Here is a 27,599-nt window from a genome sequence, read left to right as displayed (position 1 = left end):
GGCCTGTCGGAGAGGCCACTAGGGCAGCTGGATAGTGAGAGTCCCTCATGCTCAGTTATCTGAACTGCTTAATCCATGCGCTTCTGGACTCTTGCAGATCAGCTCCACTACCATAGCATGTCTCCAAGGGAGACTGCTGCTGATCAAGTTAGGGAGAAGAAGGTACATCTCAGATTAATGCAGGAGACTCTGTCCTCCAATAAAGGATCGCTACTAAATACAGAGGGACGCAGGTGGCACTGTGGGTTAAACCACAGAGCCTAGGACTTGCCGATCAGAAGGTCGGCGGTTTGAATCCCCACGACGGGGTGAGCTCCCATTGCTCAGTCCCTGCTCCTGCCAACCTAGCAGTTCAAAAGCAGGTCAAAGTGCAAGTAGATAAATAGGCACCGCTCTGGCGTGAAGGTAAACGGCATTTCCATGCATTGCTCTGGTTCGCCAGAAGCGACTTAGTCCTGCTGGCACATGACCCGGAATCTGTCTGCGGACAAACGCCGGCTCCCTCGACCTATAGAGCGAGATGAGCGCGCAACCCCAGAGTCCTTCATGACTGGACCTAATGGTCAGGGGTCCCTTTACCTTTACCTTTTACTAAATACAGAAATCTGAATGAACTAGGCCTCTAAGGACCAAAGGAGACATGCTGCTGGTCACACAGTTGCGCTTTCTTTGGCAAACAGCCCAAGGGACACCCACAGGACAACAAAGCGGGGAGCTTAACCCTTTGCCTCCCATTTGGCTCCCGGTCAAAATGTGCCACACTCCTCTCCAACGATTCACAATGGGAGAAACTGTCCAACTATACAAAGGGAGTTTTCCTCAGATTGTGATTAGCCAGGGTGGGGAAGGGTGTTGATTGTGATCCAGCTTCACTGGATCGCCACCAGCTCCAGTGTTACAATAGAGGGAGAAAAGCTTTTCTCTATCTGCTTTCTCCAAGCCATCCCTAACATATGTCCTGTCACCTCTCACTTGCCCTTCCTGTAAACTAAAACTTCCCAAGTGTTGTAGCCTCTCCTCAAAGAAGAGTGACTCTACACCCTTGGTCATTTTGGTTGCCTTTTCCAAACTTTTCCCAACTCTACAAGATCCTTTCTGAGGTGAACCAGAAGGAGACACAGTACAGTCGTACCTTGGTTTTCGAACAGAATGTGTTCCGGAAGTCCATTTGACTTCTGAAATGTTCGGAAACCGAGGCGTGGCTTCCAATTACGCAGGCGTACCAGAAACAATAGCAGAAGCTGCATCTGATGTTCAGCTTCCAAAAAAATTCGAAAACTGGAACACTCACTTCCGGGTTTCCATCATTCGGGAGCCAAAACATATGAGTACCAAGTCATTCGACAACCAAGGTACAACTGTATAGTGGTACCTTGGGTTAAGTACTTAATTCGTTCCAGAGGTCTGTTCTTAACCTGAAACTGTTCTTAACCTGAAGCACCACTTTAGCTAATGGGGCCTCCTGCTGCCGCCGCAGCACAATTTCTGTTCTCATCCTGAAGCAAAGTTCTTAACCTGAAGCACTATTTCTGGGTTAGCGGAGTCTGTAACCTGAAGCGTATGTAACCTGAAGCGTATGCAACCCAAGGTACCACTGTATTCCAAATGCGGTCACACCATAAGACATTATGTTATCAGCCAATTTATTTTCCTAATGATCCCTAGCATGGAATTTGCCTTTCCACAGCCACTGTACACTCGATTGACATCTTCACTGAGGTATCTGCTACAGCCCCACGGTCTCGTTCCTGGTCAGTCACCACTTCTTTGTTATGACTGGAATACAAACGTAGTCTATGTGACAGTAGCTGACGTCACCCATTACAACATTTCCTCTTTTGGACACTTCCTCAATTTCATTCTTCATCTCAAGATCGCCTGGAGCAGGGAGCATGATAGCATGTCTCCAGAACTAAATTACTCTTGGGTCCCCATATGACCATGCACAATGATTCTCTGAAGGAGTCTGCCCCTTTGGGGCAGTGTTAGAAGCTCAGATATATCATCAAGGCGCCAAATGGCTCATTAAACCAAGGTTGCAGTCACCAAAATGGAACGTCTAGTTGCCATTTGGGGGCAAGACAGCTCTAAAGTCTTATTTTTCAAATGATGGACTGACTGTGATTGATTCTCAGTTAAACATCTGGCTAGTTCAGATGACAACCTTTGAGAAGAAAAGTCCCTTGATCCAGGGATAGTCCACATATATATTAGCCTATCCCGACTTCTTTTTCTTAATGGTGGCTGCTCCTGTTCAGGCTGCACAGAAAAAGCATTTGGGTTCCAGAAATTCATTCCGATTGTGCAGATAAAATATCACTACAGTGGTACCTCGGTTTACGAACTTAATCCGTTCCAGAAGTCCGTTCTTAAACCAAAGCCATTCTTAAACCGAGGCGTGCTTTCCCTAATGAGGCCTCCCTCCGCCGGTGCCCTTCCACCATTCGGCTTCCATTCGCAGACCAAGGTAAAGTTCGCAAACTTCCAGTTTTACGGAATTCGTATACCGAATAGTTTGTTAACAGGGCTGTTCTTAAACCAAGGTACCACTGTTTTAGAATTATACATGATGGCGTATCAAAACAGTCCAGATCCAATGATCCCCAGGCATGCACTTCCAGGTGGTGGAAATGTCAGCCCCATCCTGGCACCCAGGAATCCTCACCTGGTCGCAAGTGGAGGAGGAGTTTGGATTTGATATCCCGCTTTATCACTACCTGAAGGAGTCTCAAAGCGGCTAACATTCTCCTTTCCCTTCCTCCCCCACAACAAACACTCTGTGAGGTGAGTGGGGCTGAGAAGTGTGACTAGCCCAAGGTCACCCAGCAGCTGCATGTGGAGGAGCGGGGAAGCGAACCCAGTTCACCAGATTACGAGTCTACCGCTTTTAACCACTACACCACACTGGCTCTCGTGGTCAAAAGCCAGATACAAAATGCGCCTGGCGCCTGGCTAATTGTGAACACTGCTTTGGGGCATTCTAGCTTGCTGGACTCAATGCCCTCTTTGGCATTCTGAGCAGCAACACCTCCAGTATATCCTTCCCTGTCCTTCCTATAGAAGTTTATACCTAGACACAGCTACATCCCACTGACACTTTCCACCCCAAAGTTTCCATTATGCTCACTATATCAATTCCACCCTCTAAGGCCAAGGACTCCAGTTCATCCACTGTGGATCAGAGACTGCACTCTCCTTACAAGACTCCAGTCCTGAAGTTGCAACCTCAAGTGGTAGCATGTGGCATGAAACACTATTCATCAGCTTCCGCTGATGTGCCAGCTGCACCCCACCTTAGACACAGATAACCTTGTCAAGTTTATCCATGCACGGATGGCATCCAAGCTAGACTTCTGCAATGCATTGTGTGAAGCTATTTCTGAAGAATGTTGAGGAACTCCATGCAGAAGCCAGATTGGAATTTTTTGACTGTGTTAAAAAGAAAATAGAAAAATCTGTACTGGCTTCTTAGCATTGCAAATGCAATTCAAATGCAGGTTCCAACATATAAAACTCTGGAGAGCTTAGTATCATGGTTTCCAAACACTCATCTTCTCCAATATGACCATGCCCATTCCGGAAGTCAGGGTTGGGGAATCCCTGATGATGCTGGTCTACACCTCCCATCATCCCAGACCACTGGTCCTGATGGGAGATCAACATCTGGAGAGTCATAGGTTCCCTGTTCCTTTCTTAACAGCATAACCTGAAGACGTCCATGTGCAGAGGTTAGAAAGGTGGCAAACTGGAACAGGGCCTTTTCTGTAATGGTGATTCTGCTGCAGACTACCCTCCCTAGAAATATTCATTTGGCACCTCCTATTCCACTATCTTTGAGGTGAATTCAGTGGTGTGTGTGTTTTTAAAGTCTATTTTTTTCTGCGCTGTGTGTGTGTATTTCAAAAAAAAGTGGCTATCAAAGTTTTAACTAACATATATTGATATCTGTATTGTGTTATCAGCGCTTTTTAATAAATCATCATTATAAGTCATGTTTATTTGCCTGTTGCTTATTCCTCCTGAGGAAAGGAACTAGGAAGGAACAAGGGTAACTTTTCTAGGTTTCATGAAGTCTCAATGGGGCTTCACCCTGGAACCCCATTTTTATATATTCATGTTACCCCACTTAGAGCAATGCAGTTAGTAAACATGACTAACTTAGGTTCACTAATTTCAATGAGTCTAGTTACAGGTAGGTAGCCGTGTTGGTCTGCTGTAGCCAAAACAAAACAAAAAAATCCTTCCTGTAGCACCTTAGAGACCAACTAAGTTTGTTATTGGTATGAGCTTTTGTGTGCATGGAAGTATCTGAAGAAGTGTGCATGCACAAGAAAGCTCATCCCAATAACAAACTTAGTTGGACTCTAAAGTGCTACTGGAAGGATTTTTTTTTTAATTGTTTCAATGAGTCTACTATGAGTAGGCCTTAGCTGATGACAACCCCAGGTTTTTAACAACCCTCCCCACCCCCAAAAAAGAGATCCTTTGAGCATACACAAAGGGCATTTCCTTCATTCCTGAGCAGTGTAAAGCCCAGCTGTAGATTTTGGGGTGCCAGTGGGATCCCAAACCAGCTTGAGCCCCAGAACCTCTCTGATGCGACGGTGGTGGGGTGTTTTTTTTCAACGTGCTGTTGGCGACGCTGCCAAGGGCGGCTCTCCCAGCGGAGAAAGTTAAGGGAGGTTTCGCGATGCGGTTGGGGGAGTTTGATGGGCGTCAGCAGGCGACGGAGGGGGGAATCCCCTCCTCCTCCTCCCTCCCTCCCTCCCAAGCAGGTAAGCTTGTGCCCTTTCACTCACTTGTCCAGGACGAAGTACAGGTCGTAGGCTCCTTTGCACGAAGGCTCCTCCTGGCCGTGAGCCGCCAGCAGCAACAGAAACAACGGCACTAGCAGCGCAAGCCAAGCCGGCGCCGCCTGGCCCAGCGGATCCGAGGACCAGCTCCTGCAGCAGTCCGGCCCGGCCCGCAGCCCGGCCTCGCTCAGCCTCCTCCGGCCCCCCATGCCTCCTTCTTCCCCCTCTTTGTAAACCGCCGAAGTCTCCTGGCTTGCAGAAGCGGGGAGAGAGAGAGAGAGCGAGCGCGCGCCCTGGAGGAGAGAGGGCTGGACAGGGCGGAGAGCCGAGAGCGCGCCGAGGACAAAGGGGAGTTGCAGCAAACTCTGCACAAATCCCGAGAGGAGGAGAAGTCTCCCACCCTGGACTGCCGCTGGACAAACAATAGAGGCTGCAAAGAGAGAGAGAAGCGGCTGGAGGAAGCGCAAACGTAGCCCCCCCGTACGCTCTGTGCAGGGCAGGCGCGCTTCCCCTCCGGTTCTGCCGAGCCTCCTCGGCCGCCGCTTGTTGCTTCCTTCCCCGCTGCAAAGTACTGATTGCCACGCGAAACTACAAATGGCGACCCGAAAGGAGAGGAGATCCGCGGAGAGAAAACTTTGCGCGCGCGCCTGGACGTCTTTCCTTTCTGGGTTCTGTCCTCCCTCTCTCCCTTCTGCTGCTGCTGCTTCTCTTCTTCTTCTTCTTCTTCTTCTTCTTCTTCTTCTTCTTCTTCTTCTTCTTCTTCTTCTTCTTCTTCTTCTTCTCTCTCTCTCTCTCTCTCTCTCTCTCTCTCTGTTTTTGCAATCCCTTTCCTTGACCTTTTATGGCGCGAGGCAGATGTTGTTGTGACTAATTTTCTGTGATTGATGATTGCCAGAGGAGAAGAAGGGGAAGAAGAGGTTCTCCCTACCCCGAAGCCAGCGTCTTTTCCGGGGTCCTTTCCTCAGCCCCCTTCCAAGAGGCCGAGAGTGGGTTTGGCCAGCGTGGCCGGATCCTGCCTGCGCCTCGTCTTGCTTCGGGAAAGGACTTTTTTTTCAGAACCAAGCAGAGCGTGTGGTTTCACGGCGCGCGTTCAGATTTGCCAAAAGCAGACGCGCTTTTGTTTTTTTACAGGGGTGGCGAAAAAACATCGGTTACTCCAGCCTGACTATATCTGCTTCTGCAAAAGGCCTCAAGGCTCCAATCGCACCTCTGCAATAAACTCTCTTCAGGGTTGCCATTGTGGTTGCCCGTGGGCACAGTGGCGACCTTGGGGTCTTGCCCTGGTGCCCACAAGGACTCTAAGCCCCACTCACTTCCCCTGACCCTGGGACATGAGGAGCTGAGAGGAGTGTGCCCTTTTTTTTGCCCCTGGAAAGTATACAAAAGTTGAGCAGGAAGTTTGAAGAGTAACACTCACCCCACACCCTTAGTTCTTCACCTCTGTGCTTTTCAAGATTCAGAGTACAGTGGTACCTCGGGTTAAGTACTTAATTCATTCTGGAGGTCCGTTCTTAACCTGAAACTGTTCTTAACCTGAAGCACCACTTTAGCTAATGGGGCCTCCCGCTGCCACCGTGCCGCCGGAGCACGATTTCTGTTCTCATCCTGAAGCAAAGTTCTTAACCCGAGGTACTATTCCTAGGTTAGCGGAGTCTGTAACCTGAAGCGTATGTAACCTGAAGTACCACTGTAATTCTGCTGAACCTGGCATTTGCCCAGATCCCATGGGAAAGAGAAGTATGTATGCAAACTTGCTTCCTTTTGGAACATGATTTAGAATGGAGAACAAAAACATTTAGAAATACGGTCCAGACTTATGAACTAAAACGAGACTGAAATAAATAGTTCTTTGAGGCCTGTTAACAAACAAAGAGCCAAACGTTTTTGTTGAATGAAAATTGTATACCACCTTTCATTCAAACATCATAGAATCATAGAGTTGGAAGAGACCACAAGGGCCATCGAGTCCAACCCCCTGCCAAGCAGGAAACACCATCAGAGCACTCCTGGCATATGGTTGTCAAGCCTCTGCTTAAAGACCTCAAAAGAAGGAGACTCCACAGCAAATTCCTTGGCAGCAAATTCCACTGTCGAACAGCTCTTACTGTCAGGAAGTTCTTCCTAATGTTTAGGTGGAATCTTCTTTCTTGTAGTTTGGATCCATTGCTCCGTGTCTGCTTCTCTGGAGCAGCAGAAAACAACCTTTCTCCCTCCTCTATGTGACATCCTTTTATATATTTGGACATGGCTATCATATCACCCCTTAACCTCCTCTTCTCCAGGCTAAACATGACCAGCTCCCTTAGCCGTTCCTCATAAGGCATCGTTTCCAGGCCTTTGACCATTTTGGTTGCCCTCCTCTGGACACGTTCCAGTTTGTCAGTGTCCTTCTTGAACTGTGGTGCCCAGAACTGGACACAGTACTCCAGGTGAGGTCTGACCAGAGCAGAATACAGTGGCACTATTCTCAGAGGGGGTTCGCAACGTGAAAAGACAAAATAAAAAGTATATAATGATAACGGGAACAAAACAAAGCCACACCATCCCCAAACACATTTAAAAGGACATAGAATGTTCATCAGCCAAAGGTCTGGGAGAAGAGGAACATTTTGGCCTGGTGCCTAAATTTGTATAATGAAAGTGTCAGGTGAGCCTCCCTGGGGAGAGCGTTCCACAAAAACAGGGAGCCACTGCAGAAAAGGCCCATTCCTTTTGTTGCCACCAGACCTCTTGTGGAAGTGGCACACGAGGAAGGGCCTCAGGTGATGTCTGCAGGGCCTGGGTAGGTTTATTTGGGTAGAAGCAGCCCGCGAGGTATTGCTTCAAGAGTACAACCTAGCTCCGCAGAGATGAGGTCACCAGCCCATCCATTAGCCAAGCTGAGCCCACTGTCTCAGATGGCAGATCAGGACGGACAGCAGATCAGAGTCCTTCCTTCACACAACTACAGTGGTATCTGGGTTAAGTACTTAATTCGTTCCGCAGGTCCGTTCTTAACCTGAAACTGTTCTTAACCTGAAGCACCACTTTAGCTAATGGGGCCTCCTGCTGCCGCCGCGCCGCCGGAACACAGTTTCTGTTCTCATCCTGAAGCAAAGGTCTTAACTCGAGGTACTATTTCTGGGTTAGCGGAGTCCGTAACCTGAAGTGTATGTAACCCGAGGTACCACTGTACACCATGCCATCACCTAGCTGGCTGACCAACTGGCTAGCCGTGTTGCCACAGCCAGTCGACCACCTACAAGACCGGCAGTTGTTGCCTAAGACTCTAGGCAACAGAAAGGACACCCCAGCCCTTTGTCAGAGCTTGGCCCTGCTGCTGTGAAACTTGAAACAGTGGTTGCTACTGTACTCTGGTGGCAGCAACAGGCCCAGTCTAGCACCACCTCACCCATAATGCCTTACTCCAAGGAAGGGATGTTCCTAAGATATGGAAATGGGAGAGATGGCTCCAGAGGAACATGAGGGAATGTATATTTGAACCCTTGTAAGCTCTGCGCAAACGTTAAGCGCTATTGTTATTGATAGGTACCTGGCTCATTCAGTCCCAAAGGATGCTACTAATTTAAAACATCTGTGCAAAGTCAAATCTAAACACAGATGCAGATGAGACAGACGCAGCACCATGTCTGGGCACTTTTCAAACTATCCAAAGCTGATACTTGGGTAGGTAAGAAGGCCACACAGCTATGGGTGGGCAAGTGGTGGAAATCTTCATGGAAAGCAACCATATATACCCATGAGATACCAGACAGTGGGGATCAGTAGAGGCCTGCATTTATTTCAATGCAGTTTTTGTCTTTCTTGTGAAACCTTTGTATCAAAAGCGTGATTGTAAACAATGGCGGTCATATAAAAAAATGCTCAAGGTCTCACACGTGGTTCTCCCTCCATGCTTTTGATCCCCAAAACAGCCTTGCAGGGCACATTAGACAGAGGGGAGAGTGTCAGCCTAAGATCACCCAGGCAGTTTTGTGGCAGACTGGGGACTGAACCTGTGTCTACCTGGGCCTAGTCCAATTGTCTAAGCACAATTGATTGTTGAACTGAGTCCTAAGCAAAGGCTTGCTTCTCTCTCTTTTTTTCTGGCTCTAAAGTTAGAAGCCAGAACTTTGACTTGGGCCCAGAAGCTAATTTCTAGCCAGTATAGACCCCTCAACACATATATTGAGGCAGGGAGTGGGGGGGGGGACCAGTGGTAAGCCATAGCCTAGTACTGTCAACAAACTGTCAATTCAACTCCAGCTCATTTCCAAGCAAAAAATGTCAGAAGTGCTGTAATTAGAAGTGCCTAGGATAGAAAGTCCTGAGAACTTGCCAAGCAAATGCTCTGTCGTTGCATTACAGTCCCTCTTTTAATGTTTGCGATCCTATTTTGTCCCCATCCCACTGCTGCTATAAAAACCTAAGAGTGTGTAAAACCACACAAGTATTTCCTACACCAACCCCTGTGATTGCTTGTGGTGCTCATCACACACACACACACACACACACACACACACATATATCCTTGTGCAATTTCAGACCCCTTATTCTGGGGATTTTTCCAGACTCCATTTATGGCAACATTTTTTTACTTATTGCACTGTACAGTGGACGCTCGGGTTGCAAACGTGATCCGTGCGGGATGCACATTCACAACCCGCAGCGTTCGCAACCCGCAGTGGTGCATCTGCGCATGCATGGGTTGCGATTTGGCTCTGCTGCACATGCATGACCACTGAAACCCAGAAGTAACCTGTTCCGGTACTTCCGGGTTTCGGCGGTCCATAACCCAAAAAACCGCAACCTCAAGTATCTGTAACCCGAGGTATGACTGTACTTCCTCTGGTAATGTCATGCAAACCTGCCATGTGGTATCAATGGGAATGGCTTTGATGTGGCAGAAATCGTTTGATGCCTCACCATCCTGGGGTCCCCATTCCAACTCCACAATCCCATGAACCACACCTACACCACTTTTGACCTCTGACCTCAAGCATGTGGGTGTGGCATTTGAAGGAAATGCTGTCCGGGACCTTGGATAACTTTTAGGTAACAAGCGGCCAATAAGTCCAAATAATAACAATACCCACCATCTTGTTTTACTCATGAGATTGACAGGCTTTTGGTGTGTTTTTTAAGTGCTATTTTGAAGAGCTCACAACACAGACCTCTGCATCTGTGCATAATGTCAAAGTCCTTTTCCTCTTCATCATTTTTTTGGGGGGGGGATCTCGGTAGAGCCTTCTCAGCAGTGGCACCCTCCCTGTGGAACACCCTCCCATCAGATGTCAAGGAGATAAAGAACTGCACAACTTTTAGAAGACATCTGAAAGCAGCCCTGTATCGAGAAGTTTTTAATGCTTGGCGTTTTACTGTTTTTATATGTCCTGTGAGCCACCCAGAGTGGCTGGGGAAACCCAGCCAGATGGGCAGGGTATAAATAATAAAAGTATTATTACTATTATTATTATTATTATTATTATTATTATTATTATTACTACTACTACAGTGGTACCTTGGTTCTCAAATACCTTGGCTCTCAAACAACTTGGAACCCAAACACTGCAAACCTGGAAGTAAGTGTTCCGGTTTGTGAACCTTTTTCGGAAGCCAAACATGCTCCGTTTTGAGTGCCACACTTCCGTTTTGTGTGTTACACTGAGGTCTGTCTGTTTTTGCTATTTATTTTGCATTTTTGTGGCTCTTTGTGTGTGTGTGTGTGTGTGTGTGTGTGTGTGTGTGTGTGTGTAAGAGAGGGAGAGAGAGAGAGAGACTGTGTGGAACCCAGTTCAGCTACTGATTGATTATATGACTGCTGTACATTGTTTATTGCTTTCATTTTATGGATCAATGGTCTCGTTCGATAGTAAAAAAATATGTTAAATTGCTGTTTTGGGAGTTGTTATTAAAAGTCTGGAACAGATTAATCTATTTTGCATTACTTTCTATGGGAAAGTGCGCCTTGGTTTTAGAACACTTTGGTTTTGGAACGGACTTCCGGAGCGGATTAAGTTTGAGAACCAAGGTACCACTGTAATATTATTACAGATACATATCCTTCTAATTTGGAGAGGGTGGGTATTTTTGTCCTTGCTTTTATCCTCCATTTTGGGGGATGTGACATACATCACAGCTGCATGTTAGAAACGGAAAGTGTTGCCATTCTGGTAGCTGCCGATTCATTGTTAGCCAAACCACTATTTTGATGAAGAGGGAAAAGGGGTGACCGTGCCCCACTGAGGCATAATTCTTCAATTATACAGCCTCCCACCACCACTGTATCCTTCGTAAGTAGAGGAAGATGACAGCCTTCTTTAATCCTTTTTCCAGGAGTAAGATTGCAGCCAAGGTCCACTGTTGAGCGCTTCAGTTCCACTCCCCAACATCTGTTGTTAGTCTTATTATCACATTTGTTTTAGCCATTCAGCGCCCACTAAGAGAACAGCCCTCGGTTAAAATTCCCTGCGCATATGTAGGCAAGCAACAAGTCATGTCAAGAAATACAGCTGTTCTGGAATGGAAGAAAAATGTGGCATTGCTTCATGTTAGATGGCTCTTGGTGACTTGAGCGTGCAGCAGATGTTCCGTGATGCAAAAAATCAGCTGAATGTGATAGTTTATTGCACCTTTCCCTCCACCACCTGTCAAATTTCAGCACAATTGGATTCCGCTATTGCTTTGGTACCCCTGTCTGAATTTTTAAAAACTTGATTGTGGTGGGACTTACTGATCCTGATTGTGATGGGACTTACTTCTGTGTAAGCAAGCTCAAGAACTTGAGGCTGCAGTCCTAAGCATGCCTAAGGTGAAGGTAAAGGGACCCCTGACCGTTAGGTCCAGTGGTGACCGACTCTGGGGTTGTAGCACTCTTCTCGCTTTATTGGCCGAGGGAGCCTGCGTACAGCTTCCAGGTCATGTGGCCAGCATGACTAAGCCGCTTCTGGTGAACCAGAGCAGCACACGGAAACGCCGTTTACCTTCCCGCTGGAGCGGTACCTATTTATCTACTTGCACTTTGGCGTACTTCTGAACTGCTAGGTTGGCAGAAGCAGGGACCTGAGCAACGGGAGCTCACCATGTCGCGGGGATTCGAACCGCCGACCTTCTGATCGGCAAGTCCTAGGCTCTGTGGTTTAACCCACAGTGACAATCGCATCCCTCAAGCCTACCTGAAGTGTCCCGCATGCCAACCAGGAAGCAAATCCTATTCGACAGAATGCCACATACTTCCAAATCACCAAATTCAAGCTCAAGCTACTAATCTTATGCAGCATACCTACTCAACATATATCAGATGAACCCCTTAACTATCATGGCTTCTCAGAAGAGAATGTTAAGGTTTGAGGAGGCAGTGGGAGATCAACGCAGTGCAAGTGTAGCAGCAGAACCAATCTGACACTGTGGCCACACTGCACTGAGCTCCCTGCATTTTGTCCTTCACCCTCTCAGTTACCAGCAGTGACACTGGGAATCTGGGAGAGCAACACTGCCCTGTTTGCATCACTATGCTGACACCAAGCAGGAATAGGCCTTTGGTTGGCCCTGATCTTAACCATATCTGTTGCATGCTGCAGCACAGCCAGAGGGCTCTTTAACCTCTTCCCACCCAGTGTGAACTGCAAGTTGAGGCTCCTGCCAGCGAGCTACAACAAACTGCTCGCTCCTGTACTCAAGCCAGGAAGATGAAGAGGAAGAGTAGTGAGCAGCCAGAAGGAAGAGCTCCATGAAAACCTCCATTAGGTTGGGAGATAGAAGGATAAATAGCCTTACGGCTGGTGAGGGGCTATTTTTTCAAGAGCAAATCAGTGGGTGAAGCACATGCTGTTGGCTCTTCTTAGAATCAAAGAATTATAGAGTTGGAAGGGACCCCTTTGTTACGAAAAAGGAGCAATGCAGCAGCGAGCTCCAGGTGGCTGGAAAGCCAAACAGGATGTTGATGTTTGGGACTGTTCCGTGGGAACAAAGGAACAGTCTATTCACACCACTGAGCACCGGATGTTAGCTCAGAGTGTCACCTGACCTGTACTGGAAGTACATGGGAGGAGTTATTCTCTCTCTGCTGTTGGTGGTAAGAGAGTGCAGACACGTTTTCTCTGAACTGCTGGAAAGACAGAATAAAGGCATGTAAATACATTTCTGTCTGTCTCTCTCCCCTCCCTGGGGTGGCAGGGGAGGAGTGGTGTGTTCTTCTCACGTTAGAGGAGGATCGCCGATTGAGATCTCGCCTGATCTTGCCGGGAGTCGCAGACGGGGAGGTCAACAAGGAACTCAAGCCGGTTGCCTGGAGAGTGGCAAATTCCTCTGACTAAGGCTTGATCCCGACACCCTTGAGGGTCATCTAGTCCAACCCACTGCAATGCAGGAATCTTTTGCCCAACTTGGGGCTCCAACCTATGACCCTGAGATTAAGAGTCCTGTGCTCTACTGACTGAGCTATCCCAGCATTTGCTCAGCACTTGACAATCCAATAATCTGTACTCCAAGTTTTGTTTTGTTTTCTCAGTTGCATTTATGATGTTACTGTTAAAAACTAATAAAATACATTTAGAAGAAGAGGGGGGAGAAAATATGGCCCCTGTTCAAATGGAGTCAACGGCCAGAGGTCTACAAAATGACTTGCAACCCGTAACGTATCCTAAGGCCTCCACAATGGCCAGCTGTACTGTCTCTTAAGAGCAATGTACCGTATTTTTCACACGATAGGACGCATCGGTCCATAGGACGCACGTAGATTTGGGGGGGGGGAAATAAAGGGAAAAAAATTTATCCCCCCCCCCGCCAGGCGCAGGGCTGGGGCGGGGGAAGCCTGAGCTTCCCCCTCCCCCAGAACGGGACCCAGAGCCATGCCGAAGCTGCGCGCAGCTTTGGCATCGCTCTGGGAGCTTGCGGGGCTGGGGGAGGAGGAAGCCCTCCGCCAGCCTCCAAACCATGTCGGGAGACAGCGGGATGGCGCGCTGCGCCTCTCCCGCTGTCCCCCGAGTTTGCGGGGCTGGCGACGGGGAGGAGCAGGCTTCTCCCCGTCGCCAGCCTTCTAGCCAAGTCGGGGGACAGCGGGAAGGGCGCGCTGCGCCTCTCCCGCTGTCCCCCGAGTTTGCAGGGCTGGCGACGGGGAGGAGCCAAGTCGTTTGCGGGGCTGGCGACAGGGAGGAGCCGGCTTCTCCCCCCCCCCAGCCTTCTAGCCAAGTCGTTTGTGGGGCTGGCGACAGGGAGGAGCCGGCTTCTCCCCCCCCCAGCCCTCTAGCCAAGTCGGGGGACAGCAGGAAGGGCGCGCTGCGCCTCTCCCGCTGTCCCCCGAGTTTGCAGGGCTGGCGACGGGGAGGAGCAGGCTTCTCCCCCCGCCAGCCTTCTAGCCAAGTCGGGGGACAGCAGGAAGGGCGCGCTGCGCCTCTCCCGCTGTCTCCCGAGTTTGCGGGGCTGGCGACGGGGAGGAGCCAAGTCGTTTGCGGGGCTGGCGACAGGGAGGAGCCGGCTTCTCCCCCCCCCAGCCTTCTAGCCAAGTCGGGGGACAGCAGGAAGGGCGCGCTGCGCCTCTCCCGCTGTCCCCCGAGTTTGCAGGGCTGGCGACGGGGAGGAGCAGGCTTCTCCCCCCGCCAGCCTTCTAGCCAAGTCGGGGGACAGCAGGAAGGGCGCGCTGCGCCTCTCCCGCTGTCTCCCGAGTTTGCGGGGCTGGCGACGGGGAGGAGCCGGCTTCTCCCCCCGCCAGCCTTCTAGCCAAGTCGGGGGACAGCGGGATGGCGCGCTGCGCCTCTCCCGCTGTCTCCCGAGTTTGCGGGGCTGGCGACGGGGAGGAGCCGGCTTCTCCCCGTCGCCAGCCTTCTAGCCAAGTCGGGGGACAGCGGGAAGGGCGCGCTGCGCCTCTCCCGCTTTCCCCCGAGTTTGCGGGGCTGGCGACGGGGAGGAGCAGGCTTCTCCCCGTCGCCAGCCTTCTAGCCAAGTCGGGGGACAGCGGGAAGGGCGCGCTGCGCCTCTCCCGCTGTCCCCCGAGTTTGCAGGGCTGGCGACGGGGAGGAGCAGGCTTCTCCCCCCGCCAGCCTTCTAGCCAAGTCGCGGGACAGCGGGATGGCGCGCTGCGCCTCTCCCGCTGTCTCCCGAGTTTGCGGGGCTGGCGACGGGGAGGAGCAGGCTTCTCCCCCCGCCAGCCTTCTAGCCAAGTCGGGGGACAGCGGGATGGCGGCGTTCCGCCTCCCCGCTGTCCCCCGAGCTTGTGGGGCTGGCGGTGGGGCTCTCCTGAAGCCTGGAGAGCTAGAGGGGTCGGTGCGCACCGACCCCTCTCGCTCTCCAGGCTTCAGCGAAAGCCTGCATTCGCACCATAGGACGCACACACATTTCCCCTTCATTTTTGGAGGGGGAAAAGTGCGTCCTATAGTGCGAAAAATACGGTACCTTTCTGAAGGTAATGGATGACAGCCAGTGCCTCTGAATGCCAAAACTATTTCCAAAGGGGAGGGAAGCTCATCTTTTACATGATACTCTTGCAAGTTTTGCAAATCCGTCTTTCAAAGCTTCTTGGCTTCCATGAAAAGGCAGGGACTTCTTAGCAGAATTTCATCTGCTTCGATGTCCGAACATTGAGACATAACTCAAGAAGATCCCGACAGTCTAAGATGAATGTCACCAATGGATTATTTTGGACAAATATATTGCTTTACGGATTAATTGTTTAATTTAATTTTACATTTTTATTTTTTTTACCCTTGTTAAACCTCCCCCGCTCTTTGAATTAAGATCTTTCTTGTTCTTACATGATAAAACACAAGAAGAATTGAGCAGCAGTTGCACCGGTGATAAGCTAGCAGAGTCAATATCTTTAGCATCCGTCATTTCCTTGACACTTCTAACAAAATTCTTTCCCCAAACTGAATTGACAGTAAAAAAGAAAAAGGAGTGGGGAGGCACACTGTAAGACTTCACACAGAATTTTAAACAATGCGCTTGTTAGATTCAATCGCAACACCATTCCAATCTTGTGAGATCAAACACATCATTTCTGTTTTCCCTGATGTCACCTTATGAGCAAAAGCAGCCATTTAAGCGAGAAACATACAGTTTCCAATGGAGCCACGAGCCCTTAGAATGCTTGGAGCAAGTGTTTGGGTTGCCAGAAACTTTCTTTGGGTGGTCCAAGGAGAAAAGTGATTTTAAACAGCTGATGTGTGGCTAAGGTCTGCCCATCCAGATCTGCTATGCTAAAGAGCAAAGATATAAGGAGGCTCAATTCCTGGTATCTTCAGGTGGGACTAAGAGAGACTCCTGCCTGAAACTCTAAACTCCTGATACCAGTCAGGGTCAGCTGTACTTGGTTAGATGGACCAGTGATCTGACTCAGTAAAGGGAAGCTTCTTCTGTGCTAAATTGGAGAAGACATCCAAAGAAATCCACACCTGAGGGCACAGTCACATGAGGAGGAAGCAGAAGGATCTCCCACATCTTTAGGAAGTCAATAGCAGTCTGCTGAGAATGAAGCCTAGTATGGAGGCAAGCTGTGCTGGTCCCGTGGGTTACTCAAGAGGCGAGGTCCAAGTCCAGTCCGTGGTCAAAGGTGCAACGTGAAGGCAGTCCATAGTAGCTGAAGCTGGGTGCAGGGCAGGGAATCAGGTGAAGTCAGGGAAAGGCATGCAAGCAGGGAGCCAGGGCAGGTCAGGAGCTCAGGCAGGTAAGCAGGACAGGGTTCAGGCAAGAACCAGCAACCAACAATGTTGCTCCCGCAACTTGGGACTGGGGCTAGCCGGCTTTTATCTGCCCCGAGGCATAGGGTGGCTCTGATCCTCTGGTGACTCGTCTCTCCTGGCCTGGAGGCAAGCACTCCTCCTGCAGGAACTTAGTTCCCTCCGCCTCTCTGCCCTTAGCCTCTGTAGCTCAGGAGAGGCTGGAGGGTTACCGGACCCAGAGGCAACCTCAGCTTCCTCTGGCGGGCCTGAGAGTGGAGCACCTGCAGGCAATGGGTCCTCAATCACCTCAGGAGCCAGAGCAGACTCAGCTGATGCCTGCACCTGAGGATCCAGCACAGGTGAGGACCCTTCAGGCTCAGGCCCCAGTCCCGGCTCAGCTGGTTCTGGGAGCAGGGACTGCTTTGCAGGCTGGGATCCCTCAGGTTCAGCCTCCGGGTCTGAATCCCAGGCCATCACACAAGCAGAACTTGTCAACATGATGCCCTAGAGATGTTAGACTCCAACTCCCATCAGCCCCAGCCATCATGGTCAATGGTCAGAGATGATGGGAGCTGTAGTTAAATAACATCTAGAGAAGACCATGTTGGTTACCTCTCACTTAGGTCAAATCTGCAATTCTATGTCATCTGCCTATGTGATGTAGTGGTCAGAACATCAGATCCAGTCTGGGGAGCCCAAAGTTCAAATCGCCACTCAGCAATGGAGCATTTTAGGTGGCCATGGGCATTGCAGAAAAATGGTTTGCAAGCTGACCACCATTAACTGAGAACCCATCAAAGCTTCTGAGAACTTTCAGGGTTCTTGAGAATAGAGTTTGAAAACCACTTCCATATAGCAGAACACTTTGAAAGGAATTATCTGTAGCCTGAGTACATCAAATGATTACATGAGGACTAACCTCAGTGACTCATTTCCTGTGTTTTACAGATTTCAAAATCTGCTTTTATACACATTGTTTTTGTAACTTAAGTGATGAGCCAAGCATCACTTATCATTTGCCCCCACTGCACCCTGGTGTTATCTGGTATGTCAGAGTTTATTTATCATTTATAGTTATTTACAATCCATCACTTTTATTGCTGCTTTCATGTCCTGAGCTCCTTGTGATCATTGCCTTGTTTATCCTGATGAAAACGGCTGAGGTTTCAGATCTTTTTTAAAAAAAATTACTGCTGTCTTTCACAGGCTCTGAAACTGGGATAATAATAATAATAATAATAATAATAATAATAATAATTAATAATAATAATAATAATAATAATAATAATAATAATAATTTATTATTTGTACCCTGCCCATCTGGCTGGGTTTCCCCAGCCACTCTGGGAGGCTTCCATAGAAACCAAAAAACACTAAAATATCATACATTAAAAACTTCCCTGAACAGGGCCGCCTTAAGATGTCTTCTGAATGTTAGGTAGTTGTTTATCGTTTTGACATCTGATGGGAGGGCGTTCCACAGGGCGGGCGCCACTACCGAGAAGGCCCTCTGCCTGGTTCCCTGTAGCTTTGCTTCTCGCAATGAGGGAACCGCCAGAAGGCCCTTGGCGCTAGACCTCAGCGTTCGGGCAGAACGATGGGGGTGGAGACGCTGGGCCGAGGCCGTTTAGGGCTTTAAAGGTCAACACCAGCACTTTGAATTGTGCTCGGAAACGTACTGGGAGCCAATGTAGGTCTTTCAAGACTGGTGTTATATGGTCTCGGCGGCCGCCCCCAGTCACCAGTCTAGCTGCCGCATTCTGGATTAGTTGTAGTTTCCGAGTCACCTTCAAAGGTAGCCCCACGTAGAGCGCATTGCAGTAGTCCAAGCGGGAGATAACTAGAGCATGCACCACTCTGGAGAGACAGTCCGCAGGCAGATAGGGTCTCAGCAGGTAGGGTCTCAGGGAGATAGTGTCTTCATGAAGGTACACAAATAGGGGATAGTTTGAACCCAGGTTTTTGAGACCAGAGACTAATGCTACCCATAAAACCAAACTGGCTACAGTGGTACCTCAGGTTAAGTACTTAATTCGTTCTGGAGGTCCGTTCTTAACCTGAGACTGTTCTTAACCTGAAGCACCACTTTAGCTAATGGGGCCTCCTAATGCCGCCGCGCCGCCGGAGTACGATTTCTGTTCTCATCCTGAAGCAAAGTTCTTAACCTGAGGTACTATTTCTGGGTTAGCGGAGTCTGTAACCTGAAGCGTATGTAACCCGAGGTACCACTGTACTTTGGCCATATGAAAAGGTACCTTTGAGCTTCTCTTGCACTTGTTTTCATCTGACGAATGCTAGATAATATCCTTAAAACAGCATCATAATGGAGCAACCCGGGGGTAGCTACTGTGATGTTGTTGGGCTGCAACTCGCATCAGGCATGGACAATAATGAGGGATGTTGGGAGTTGTAGTCAGCCAACATCTAGAAGGCACCATACGTTCTACTCTTGGAGTAACCCTGCCTCCACCATTCCACTGAATGCCAGCTGCTGAGCAGAATGCTATTGCACTCAAGTCCACCTTGTGGGCTTCCCACAGGAATCTGGTTGGCCACCATGGGGTTAGGATGCGGCCCTAGATGGTCCACTAGCCTGATCCAGCACAGCTCTTATCTTCTTATACCTTTAGCTCCCCACAAACCCTGCAGCTTGTCGCCCCGGTGTGAACTCCTAGAGGAACTGATGTTTGCATCATCCTCTCCCGTTCCTGGATACACAACAAAAATGCTGGCTGGCTCTTCCCTGAACCTGCAAAATCTGGAGATTGTTCTGCCAGTCCTCACTCGAAAAGGAAACTGCATTGAGCCAGGATGTGAAGAAGATCAGTTCCAGGAAGGAGGGGAGAGCAGCCGTTGAACGAGTGCCTCTCCACTTCCTGACACTCTCACAAATTTGCACGCCACCTTGACTCCGCTCCTTATTGATCTCAGAGACACAATGAGCAACTGGAAACAATAGGTTTTTATTTTGCTTTGCCAGCATTCACAGTCCAGGTAAATGGAGACTGGAGGAACATTGCATAGCGGTCAACTTTCAGATTTGAAAATAAGGGATCAGCAGCCTCGAAAATAAGGGATCAGCAGCCTCACCTGTCCCGGGGACAGTCTACAGGATATCTAACAATCCGGGATAGCAGCGGGAAGCAATGGGAAACGGCACTGGAATAAGGGAATTTCCCGCGAAAAAAGGGAAGGTTGACATCTATGAACATTGCCCAGCTGTGGGGCGTGAAGGCCGCTCTCTGCAAGGCCCTTTTCACCTGGCCTAGGGGGCAGGGCCCACACTCACCAGTCCTACTATGTTACGTAAATATGTATTCTGTAGTTGACCTCCTTTGAAATGTTTTATTTTGAAATCTTTAAGATAATATTTTAGTTTTCTGTTATGTTGCTTTGACTGTGTGCTCTACTTTCTTCAGATTGTTTTATCTATGTTTTATTGATTTAATATGCTGTAAGCCGCTTTGAGATTTTTTTAAAAAATATAAAGCGGTATAGTAATTTGAAAAATATACAGTATAATAAAATATAAATGGGACATCTCTGTATTGCACTCTCTGGGTGTAACACTGATTTGAACACTCTCCTTTTAAAATTCCATTCTTTTGGACCCTTCAAAACCATTTTTCCTGACCGACAACAGAATGAGAAGGTGAGTAGTCAGAAAGGATTTGGTGCTATTTTTTTCCAAGCCTGGTTTCAATTTTTGGCAACAATAAACATTCCCTGGGTGAAATCCAGCACTGCTGTGCCATTCACAGAATGGCTTTTGATCCGGCTGGAGCATCAGCTAGTGCACAGTTCTTCAATTTTGGATGCCCAGATGTTGTTAAGACTACAACTCCCGTCTTCCACAGCCAGATTAGCCAATGGCCAGGGACGATGAGAGTTATGGTCCAACAGCATCTTGGGGCCCAAGGTCAAAGGACTGTTCACTAACATAAGAGGAGAAACAGTTTCCTTCAGTCCCCCTTTCCATTGCTGTCCTCTGTGCCTCTGCGCTCCCTGAAACTCTATACCCTAGGATTGGGTTAAGACAATATGGGAGGTGGCATGGAGGTGCAGTGGGAAGAGGAAATCAGAGAAGCTTGCTTCTCCTCCTCTTCCATTAGTGCTTGCTTTTGCTGGATCACCAGTGTGGTGCAGTGCTGTAGAAAGTTGGACTGTGGTTCAAATCTCCAGGTGTTCAAATCTCCAGGGTTCATATCTCCATGAAATTGACCAGGCGACCTTGAGCCTGTCTCTGCCTCTTAGCCTAACCTACCTCACAGGGTTGTTGCGGGTACTGGACCGCTTTGTGGGGATTGTACACCACCTTGAACTCCTCAGAGAAAAGGTGGGGTATTAAACAAACAAACAAACAAACAAACAAACCAACCAACCAACCAACCAACCAACCAGCTGTTCCATGAGTAGGGCAGCAGTTCTGGAAGTGTTTCATGCATATTATCTCAATAACTCTTATTACAAGCCTATAAAACAAGCCAAAACACAGCCATCATTTGAAAATTCACGTTTCCTCAAAGTTTTGCAATGCAGTTCTCCAGTGAATTCGTGTTTATCTATCAGTGAAAATAGCACACATAAAGGCATTACATCAGGGAGCATTGCTTTGCAAAAAGGTGTGTACATTAGGGGGGATTTCATGCAGACATATGTACATTAGGATTGAATTCACACTGAAATGTTGGTGAATTTCCCTCAGGACTGGTTTTAGTTTTTGTTTTAATGCAAACTGATATTGAAATGTGAAGCTAAGATTGGGGGGGGGGTGAGAAACAGAAAATCCAAAATGGATAGATACTCCCATTCCTACCTGTAAGGTAAATCTTTGCTATTATCGCCACATGATGGGTTGAGGCTGCATACATACCATACTTTTAAAGTGCATGATACACGCATCCCAAGGAATCCTGGGAAGTGTAGTTTGTTAAGGGTGCTGGCAATTTTAGCACTGTGTGGGGTAAACTGCAGTTCCCAGGATTCTTTGGGGGAAAGTAATGTGCTTTAAAGGTATGGCGTTCAGGCAGCCTGGAGCCCAATGAATTGCCAAGGGCCTCCTTGCTGAGGTGAGCACATCATGAGGCAGAGACTTTTTACACGTCATTTTCATAGTCACTGCATTATGGCAGCAACTGCACAGGAATGAGTACTAAAATCGCATGACCATGTTGGAGGTTTGACAGTTGCTTAATTTTTGTTTCGCTCTCAAGGATGTGATATACCACATCTGGGTTCAGTTGACCACATGTGGCTAATATGTTAAATATGGAGGCAAAGGAAATACCGTAAAAAATATTACAGAGATGACTGAGGTTCACAAGGCAGGAAGTTTGAAGTTTTCAGTGTGGTTGTTAGCAAACTGCTTTTAAAGGGGGTGGCGGGTGTCCTATTCTTTGATACAGTTCAGTTCTCTGAAACAAGATACAGCGCAGGAGAATTTGGCAATCGATTGTGGTTCAAGGTTTCCAGATCAGAATGCTTGAACCCTCATATCCCAGCTAGATCCCTGAGATCATCTACAGGAGCGGTAAAAGGTAAAGGACCCCTGGACGGTGAAGTCCAGTCACAGTCAAAGGCGACTATGGGGTTGCAGTGCTCATCTCGCTTTCAGGCCAGGGGATCCGGTGTTTGTCCACAGCTTTCCAGGTCATGTGGCCAGCAGGACTAAACCACTTCTGGTGCATGGAGGACCATGACAAGTGCCAGAGTGTATGAAAATGCTGTTTACCTTCCCACCTATTTATCTACTTGCACTGGTATGCTTTTGAATTGCTGGGTTGGCATGAGCTGGGACAGAGCAATGGGAGCTCACCCTGTCGCGGGGATTCGAACCACCAACCTTCCGATCAGCAAGCCCAAGAGGCTCAGTGGTTCAGACCACAGCACCACCCCTGTCCCCTAACTGCAGGAGCATCATTGGTCGGACTCCAAATTGTCGAAGCCCATTGGACAGCAACAAGAAACTGAGACTTTAGTGTCATCAGCTGAATTCTCTGGAATTCACTACCAATTGGGATTCTGCAAACACATTCTGCTTCAATGTTTAAGTGCCTGCTGAAACATTTTTTTTATTCACTCTGGCAATTAAGAACACATCTTTCCATAATACTGTTACAAAGTGTGTGATGCAGCGGCAAAAATGCTAATGCTATTCTAGGCTGCATCAACAGAAGCATAATGTCCATATCAAGGGAAGTACCGTAATAGTACTACTCTACTCTGCCTTGGTCAGACCACACCTGAAATACTGTGTCCAGTTCTGGGCACCACAATTTAAGAAGGATGTTGAAAAGCTGGCATGTGTGCAGAGAAGGGCAGTTCATGGAGGAAGAGAGTTCACAGCATTACATCTCAAACCTTTGCTAATTGGCTCCTCCCCTTCTCCAAATCTTTCTGTTTTACAAGGGACACATTTTACCTGTGTGACCCCATGCCCCTGCCCCTTAACCCTGACAATCCCTGTTTTGCACAGATCTAAGGATCTTTCTTTGATGTGCTGTTGAATGACCATTGTTTCATAATGGCTTGCACTTAACTAGCCCAGCCAAGCTAGTTTGCATAAGCTAAATCCAGGAATTTCCCCAGTGTTTGGCACAGCTCAGGAGAATTGCTGCAGCCTGTATTTTGCCTTCAATACCCCAAGTATTAGCTAAATGCTGACATTCATTAATTTCTATCGTTCACCAACTTCCCAGAATTATGAGCGCTTTTGCACACCCAGACTCTGGTACCGCAGAGCTATAACAATACAGTAGTTAGCTGACCTCTGATTTTAAAATGTATGGCTTTATGCATGACTTTTGCAAACCACTCCGCTATTTTTTTTATGAATAGTGGTATATAAATATTTTTTATAAAGGCAGAAGTTCAAAAAGAGAAGGATCTCCATCACTGTCTCCATGCTGGAGGGAATACACCTGTGGCATTTCTGCAAGACACATTCTTGTGGAACGGAACAGAGACCTTCTGAAAAAAGACAGGAGTTCCATGAAAGTGCCCAGCAATTCAAAAGCACCAGTGTTTTCTTATTTCCCTACAGGAAAACAGACAATAAATGATTAGCAAGCCTACCAAAATGCGGCAGCTCTACTGGTGACTGGGAGCGGCCGCCGAGACCATATAACACCGGTCTTGAAAGACCTACACCAGCTCCCAGTACATTTCCGAGCACAATTCAAAGTGTTGGTGCTGACCTTTAAAGCCCTAAATGGCCTCAGTCCAGTATACCTGAAGGAGCGTCTCCACCTCCATCATTCTGCCCGGACACTGAGGTCCAGTGCTGAGGGCCTTCTGGTGGTTCCCTCGCTGCAAGAAGTCAAGTTACAGGGAACCAGGCAGAGGGCCTTCTCGGTAGTGGCACCCGCCCTGCGGAACACCCTCCCACCAGATGTCAAAGAGAAGAATAACTACCAAACTTTTAGAAGACATCTAAAGGCAGCCCTGTTTAGGGAAGCTTTTAATGTTTAATAGATTATTGTATTTTAGTGTTTTGTTGGAAGCCACCCAGAGTGGCTGGGGGAACCCAGCAAGATGGGTGGGGTATAAATAATAAATTATTATTATTATTATTATTATTATTATTATTATTATTGTTGTTGGAAGTTTTTAATGTTTGTTGTTCCATTGTGTTTTTAATATTCTGTTGGGAACCACCCAGAGTGGCTGGGGAAACCCAGCCAGATGGGCAGGGTATATTATTATTATTATTATTATTATTATTATTATTATTATTATTATTATTATTATCTATACTGCACTTCATCCAAGGATCACAGGGCAACTTACAATATAAACACACTCAAAATATATATACCATGATAACGAACGAAACACTACCTCCACACACACAGTTTAACAGGCGATATAGATTGTTTAATTAGCCAAAGGCCTAGGAGAACAAGAATGTTTTTGCCGGGCGCCTAAATATATGTAACAAAAGCACCAGGGGAGAACATTCTCTGGGGAGAACATTCCACAAGCAGGGAGCCACGGCAGAAAAGGCCCGTTCTCATTTTGCACCTTCCAGACCTCTCACGGAGAAGGCACACGAAAAAGGGCCTCGGGTGAAGAGAGGGTCAGGGTCGGTTCATATGGGGAGTTCTACGGAGTATTCCCATTGCAATGAGGAAAAACATCTGCCAACTGCTCATGCCTGCATATCAAGCTATGGGAGCTGTTTGAAAACTTGGCAAGCTTAATCCACCACGTGGCTGTCATGGATCACAACAGCATGTTTTGGTATCAGTCCTGCATATCCTGCCATTTGGAGGTGAAAGGGAACAGGGTTAGACATGTTGAGTAATATATGACAGAGCAGTTGAGTAATGTATGACAGATTAAAACTTTTTTTATTATTGGGGCAACCAAACGACTTAAAGCGATCTTACGCAAAAGCAGTAGTCATACACCTTCTAGTGACTAAGTAGAGAAATCCTGTTGATTTCCAATAGAATTTACCGTATTTTTTGCTCTATAAGACTCACTTTTTTCCTCCTAAAAAGTAAGGGGAAATGTGTGTGCGTCTTATGGAGCAAATGCAGGCTGCGCAGCTATCACAGAAGCCAGAACAGCAAGAGGGATTGCTGCTTTCACTGCGCAGCGATCCCTCTTGCTGTTCTGGCTTCTGAGATTCAGAATATTTTTTTCTTGTTTTCCTCCTCCAAAAACTAGGTGCGTCTTGTGGTCTGGTGTGTCTTATAGAGCAAAAAATACGGTACTTTTGAGTAAGCACCCTTAGGGATTGTGCTGTTAGATTATTATTTTTTAATTTTTGCCTAAAAGCTTTAGATAGATACCAATCTTCCAACAAGAACAAAAAGAACCTTAAAAAAAACAACAGCATTCCAAAATGTCTGGAAAATAAATCTACAGAGGAAGAAAATATATCTGTATCCCCCAAGAGGAAATGCAAGCCCCAACGAAAAGAGTTTGTCTTATAAGTGTTTGAAAGGTAAGTCATACTGGAGTTTCAGAAATATGGCAGGTAATGAATATCTGTCTAGAAAAATCAGGTGGGACTTATGTAAGTTTTTAACTTCCCCACCAAGCAGTCTTTACGTGGATGATTAAAAATGTATCTATGCAGAGAACGTTTCATTAATTCATCAGATATTGTAGGTGGGGTAGTTCTCTACATGTTAAAGCCTGCTTGAAGAAATGGATTGCGGGGGGCGATACAGCAAGCTTCTGTAGATCGTGCAAACTGATGACCTGGAATACTGGCAACGCCTTATATACTAATCCAGCTGTTTCACACCTGATCCCCTCCAGAGGTTTTGAGGTTGCAACTCCCATCAGCTTCAGTTATCATGCCCTGATGGGAAATGTTGTCCGAAACATCTAGAGGGCATCAGGATGGAGAAGGCTGAAATAATCATAGAATCATAGAACTGTGTGGGTCATCTGGATGAGGGTCATCAAGCCCAACCCCCTGAAATTCAGGAATCCTGCACACCCATCCCTGTAAGATCTGATGCTGTAAGATCTTGACTCCTTCCATGCAGACTGAAGGCGTAAATAGGGGGATAAACCTTATTTCTTAAAGCTACAACAGTCTCTGCTGTGTTTTGATTCTCCAAAGGAATACAGACTTCAGATGAGTGCCTGGAACCCCCATGGATTCTTATTCCCACTTGGCAGAGAGAGGGGGAGGCACCCCAACTTTTGTAACAGTATGGAACATGTCATGCATACAGCTGACAGTGGCGGACTTGGGTACTATGGCACCGTGTGTGAGGCCCAAATTTGGCTGTGGTCTAAACCACAGAGCCTAGGACTTGCCAATCAGAAGGTTGGCAGTTCGAATCCCCGCGACGGGGTGAGCTCCTGTTGTTCGGTCCCAGCTCCTGCCCACCTAGTAGTTCAAAAGCACATCAAAGTGCAAGTAGATAAATAGGTACTGCTCCAGTGGGAAGGTAAACGGCATTTCCGTGTGCTGCTCTGGTTCTCCAGAAGTGGCTTAGTCATGCTGGACACATGACCTAGAAGCTGTCTGAGGACAAACGCCGGCTCCCTCGGCCTATAGAGCGAGATGAGCACTGCAACCCCAGAGTCGTCCACGACTGGACCTAATGGTCAGGGGTACCTTTACTTTTACCTTACTCCCAGACCTGGAACTGCCTTCCTAAAGGCGGGTAAGGAGGCATCTGGCTTTGGAAAGGAGGAGGCAGGGCTCTGGCAGCCCTAACTTCATCCTTGCTGCTGAAGTGTATACAGTGGTACCTCGGGTTAAGAACTTAATTCGTTCTGGAGGTCCGTTCTTAACCTGAAACTGTTCTTAACCTGAGGTACCACTTTAGCTAATGGAGCCTCCTGCTGCCGCCATGCCGCCGCCACGTGATTTCTGTTATCATCCTGAAGCAAAGTTCTTAACCTGAGGTACTATTATTGGGTTAGCGGAGTCTGTAACCTGAAGTGTCTGTAACCCGAGGTACCACTGTACTGGTGTATGTGCAGAAATCATGTTTGCTGCATACGGTACAGAACTGCCTGGAGTTTTGCTCGAAAGCATCCCAGTTAAGAATAAAGAAATTTTAGATTAACAGGGAGGGCATTCTTCCAGGGAAGGAGAGAGAGAGAGAGAGAGAGAGAGAGAGAGAGAGAGAGAGAGAGAGAAGTGAAAGTGAGAGAACAGGAGAGAAGGCAAACATTGGAATGTCAAGTGAGTTACTCTTTCTCAGGAACAGGGGAGGGGAGAGAAAATTGCACATGGGAAGAGAAGTGTTAAAAACAACTGCTTCTAGCGCTGCTGCCTGGAGAAAATTATGTAAATATTTATGCAGAGACATCTTTGCCGAGCACATCGAGTGGCATCGTCTTGCCAGGGTGCACATTCAGCAACACAGTTGGAGCAACAGCCTGAAAAGCAGATGTGCCAATTTCCTGTATCTGATTATGATGCTTCCTAACTGCAGCAGAGCTGTGGCAATGTCCTTTTCCTGGTGTGACTCCCCACCTTATTCCACTTTGGGCCGTTGCAGCTGCAGTCAGGGCCCAGTTAACTAGGAAGTCTTGCATTCCTAAAGGGAGCCCCATCAATGACGTCATCCCTTAGCTCAGTTGCTTCCAGCTGTGTTTTGGAGACCCTCCATGCTTCTTCAGAAACTTATTGGGGGCTTCTCAGAAAAGTGTCAGAAAAGCTTCCCAGAAGACAGCTCACCACTACTGATCC

At 47.8% G+C, this 27,599-nt stretch overlaps 1 protein-coding gene across 1 annotated transcript in view; it reads right to left on the bottom strand.

Moving 5' to 3' along the window:
- Window positions 1-5,851, bottom strand: part of ANTXR2 (ANTXR cell adhesion molecule 2) — a 156,687-nt gene extending 150,836 nt beyond the window's left edge. The window contains exon 1 of the mRNA XM_053404324.1: window positions 4,800-5,851. Coding sequence (XP_053260299.1) covers window positions 4,800-5,002 — 203 coding nt within the window. The 5' untranslated portion in view covers window positions 5,003-5,851. The remainder of the gene's footprint in view (window positions 1-4,799) is intronic.
- Window positions 5,852-27,599: the final 21,748 nt, after the last annotated feature.

Source organism: Podarcis raffonei, chromosome 9 (genome assembly GCF_027172205.1).
Source record: "Podarcis raffonei isolate rPodRaf1 chromosome 9, rPodRaf1.pri, whole genome shotgun sequence".
NCBI lineage: Eukaryota > Metazoa > Chordata > Lepidosauria > Squamata > Lacertidae > Podarcis > Podarcis raffonei.
Note: the sequence above shows the minus strand (reverse complement) of the source record. Positions and strands in the feature narration are given on the sequence as shown.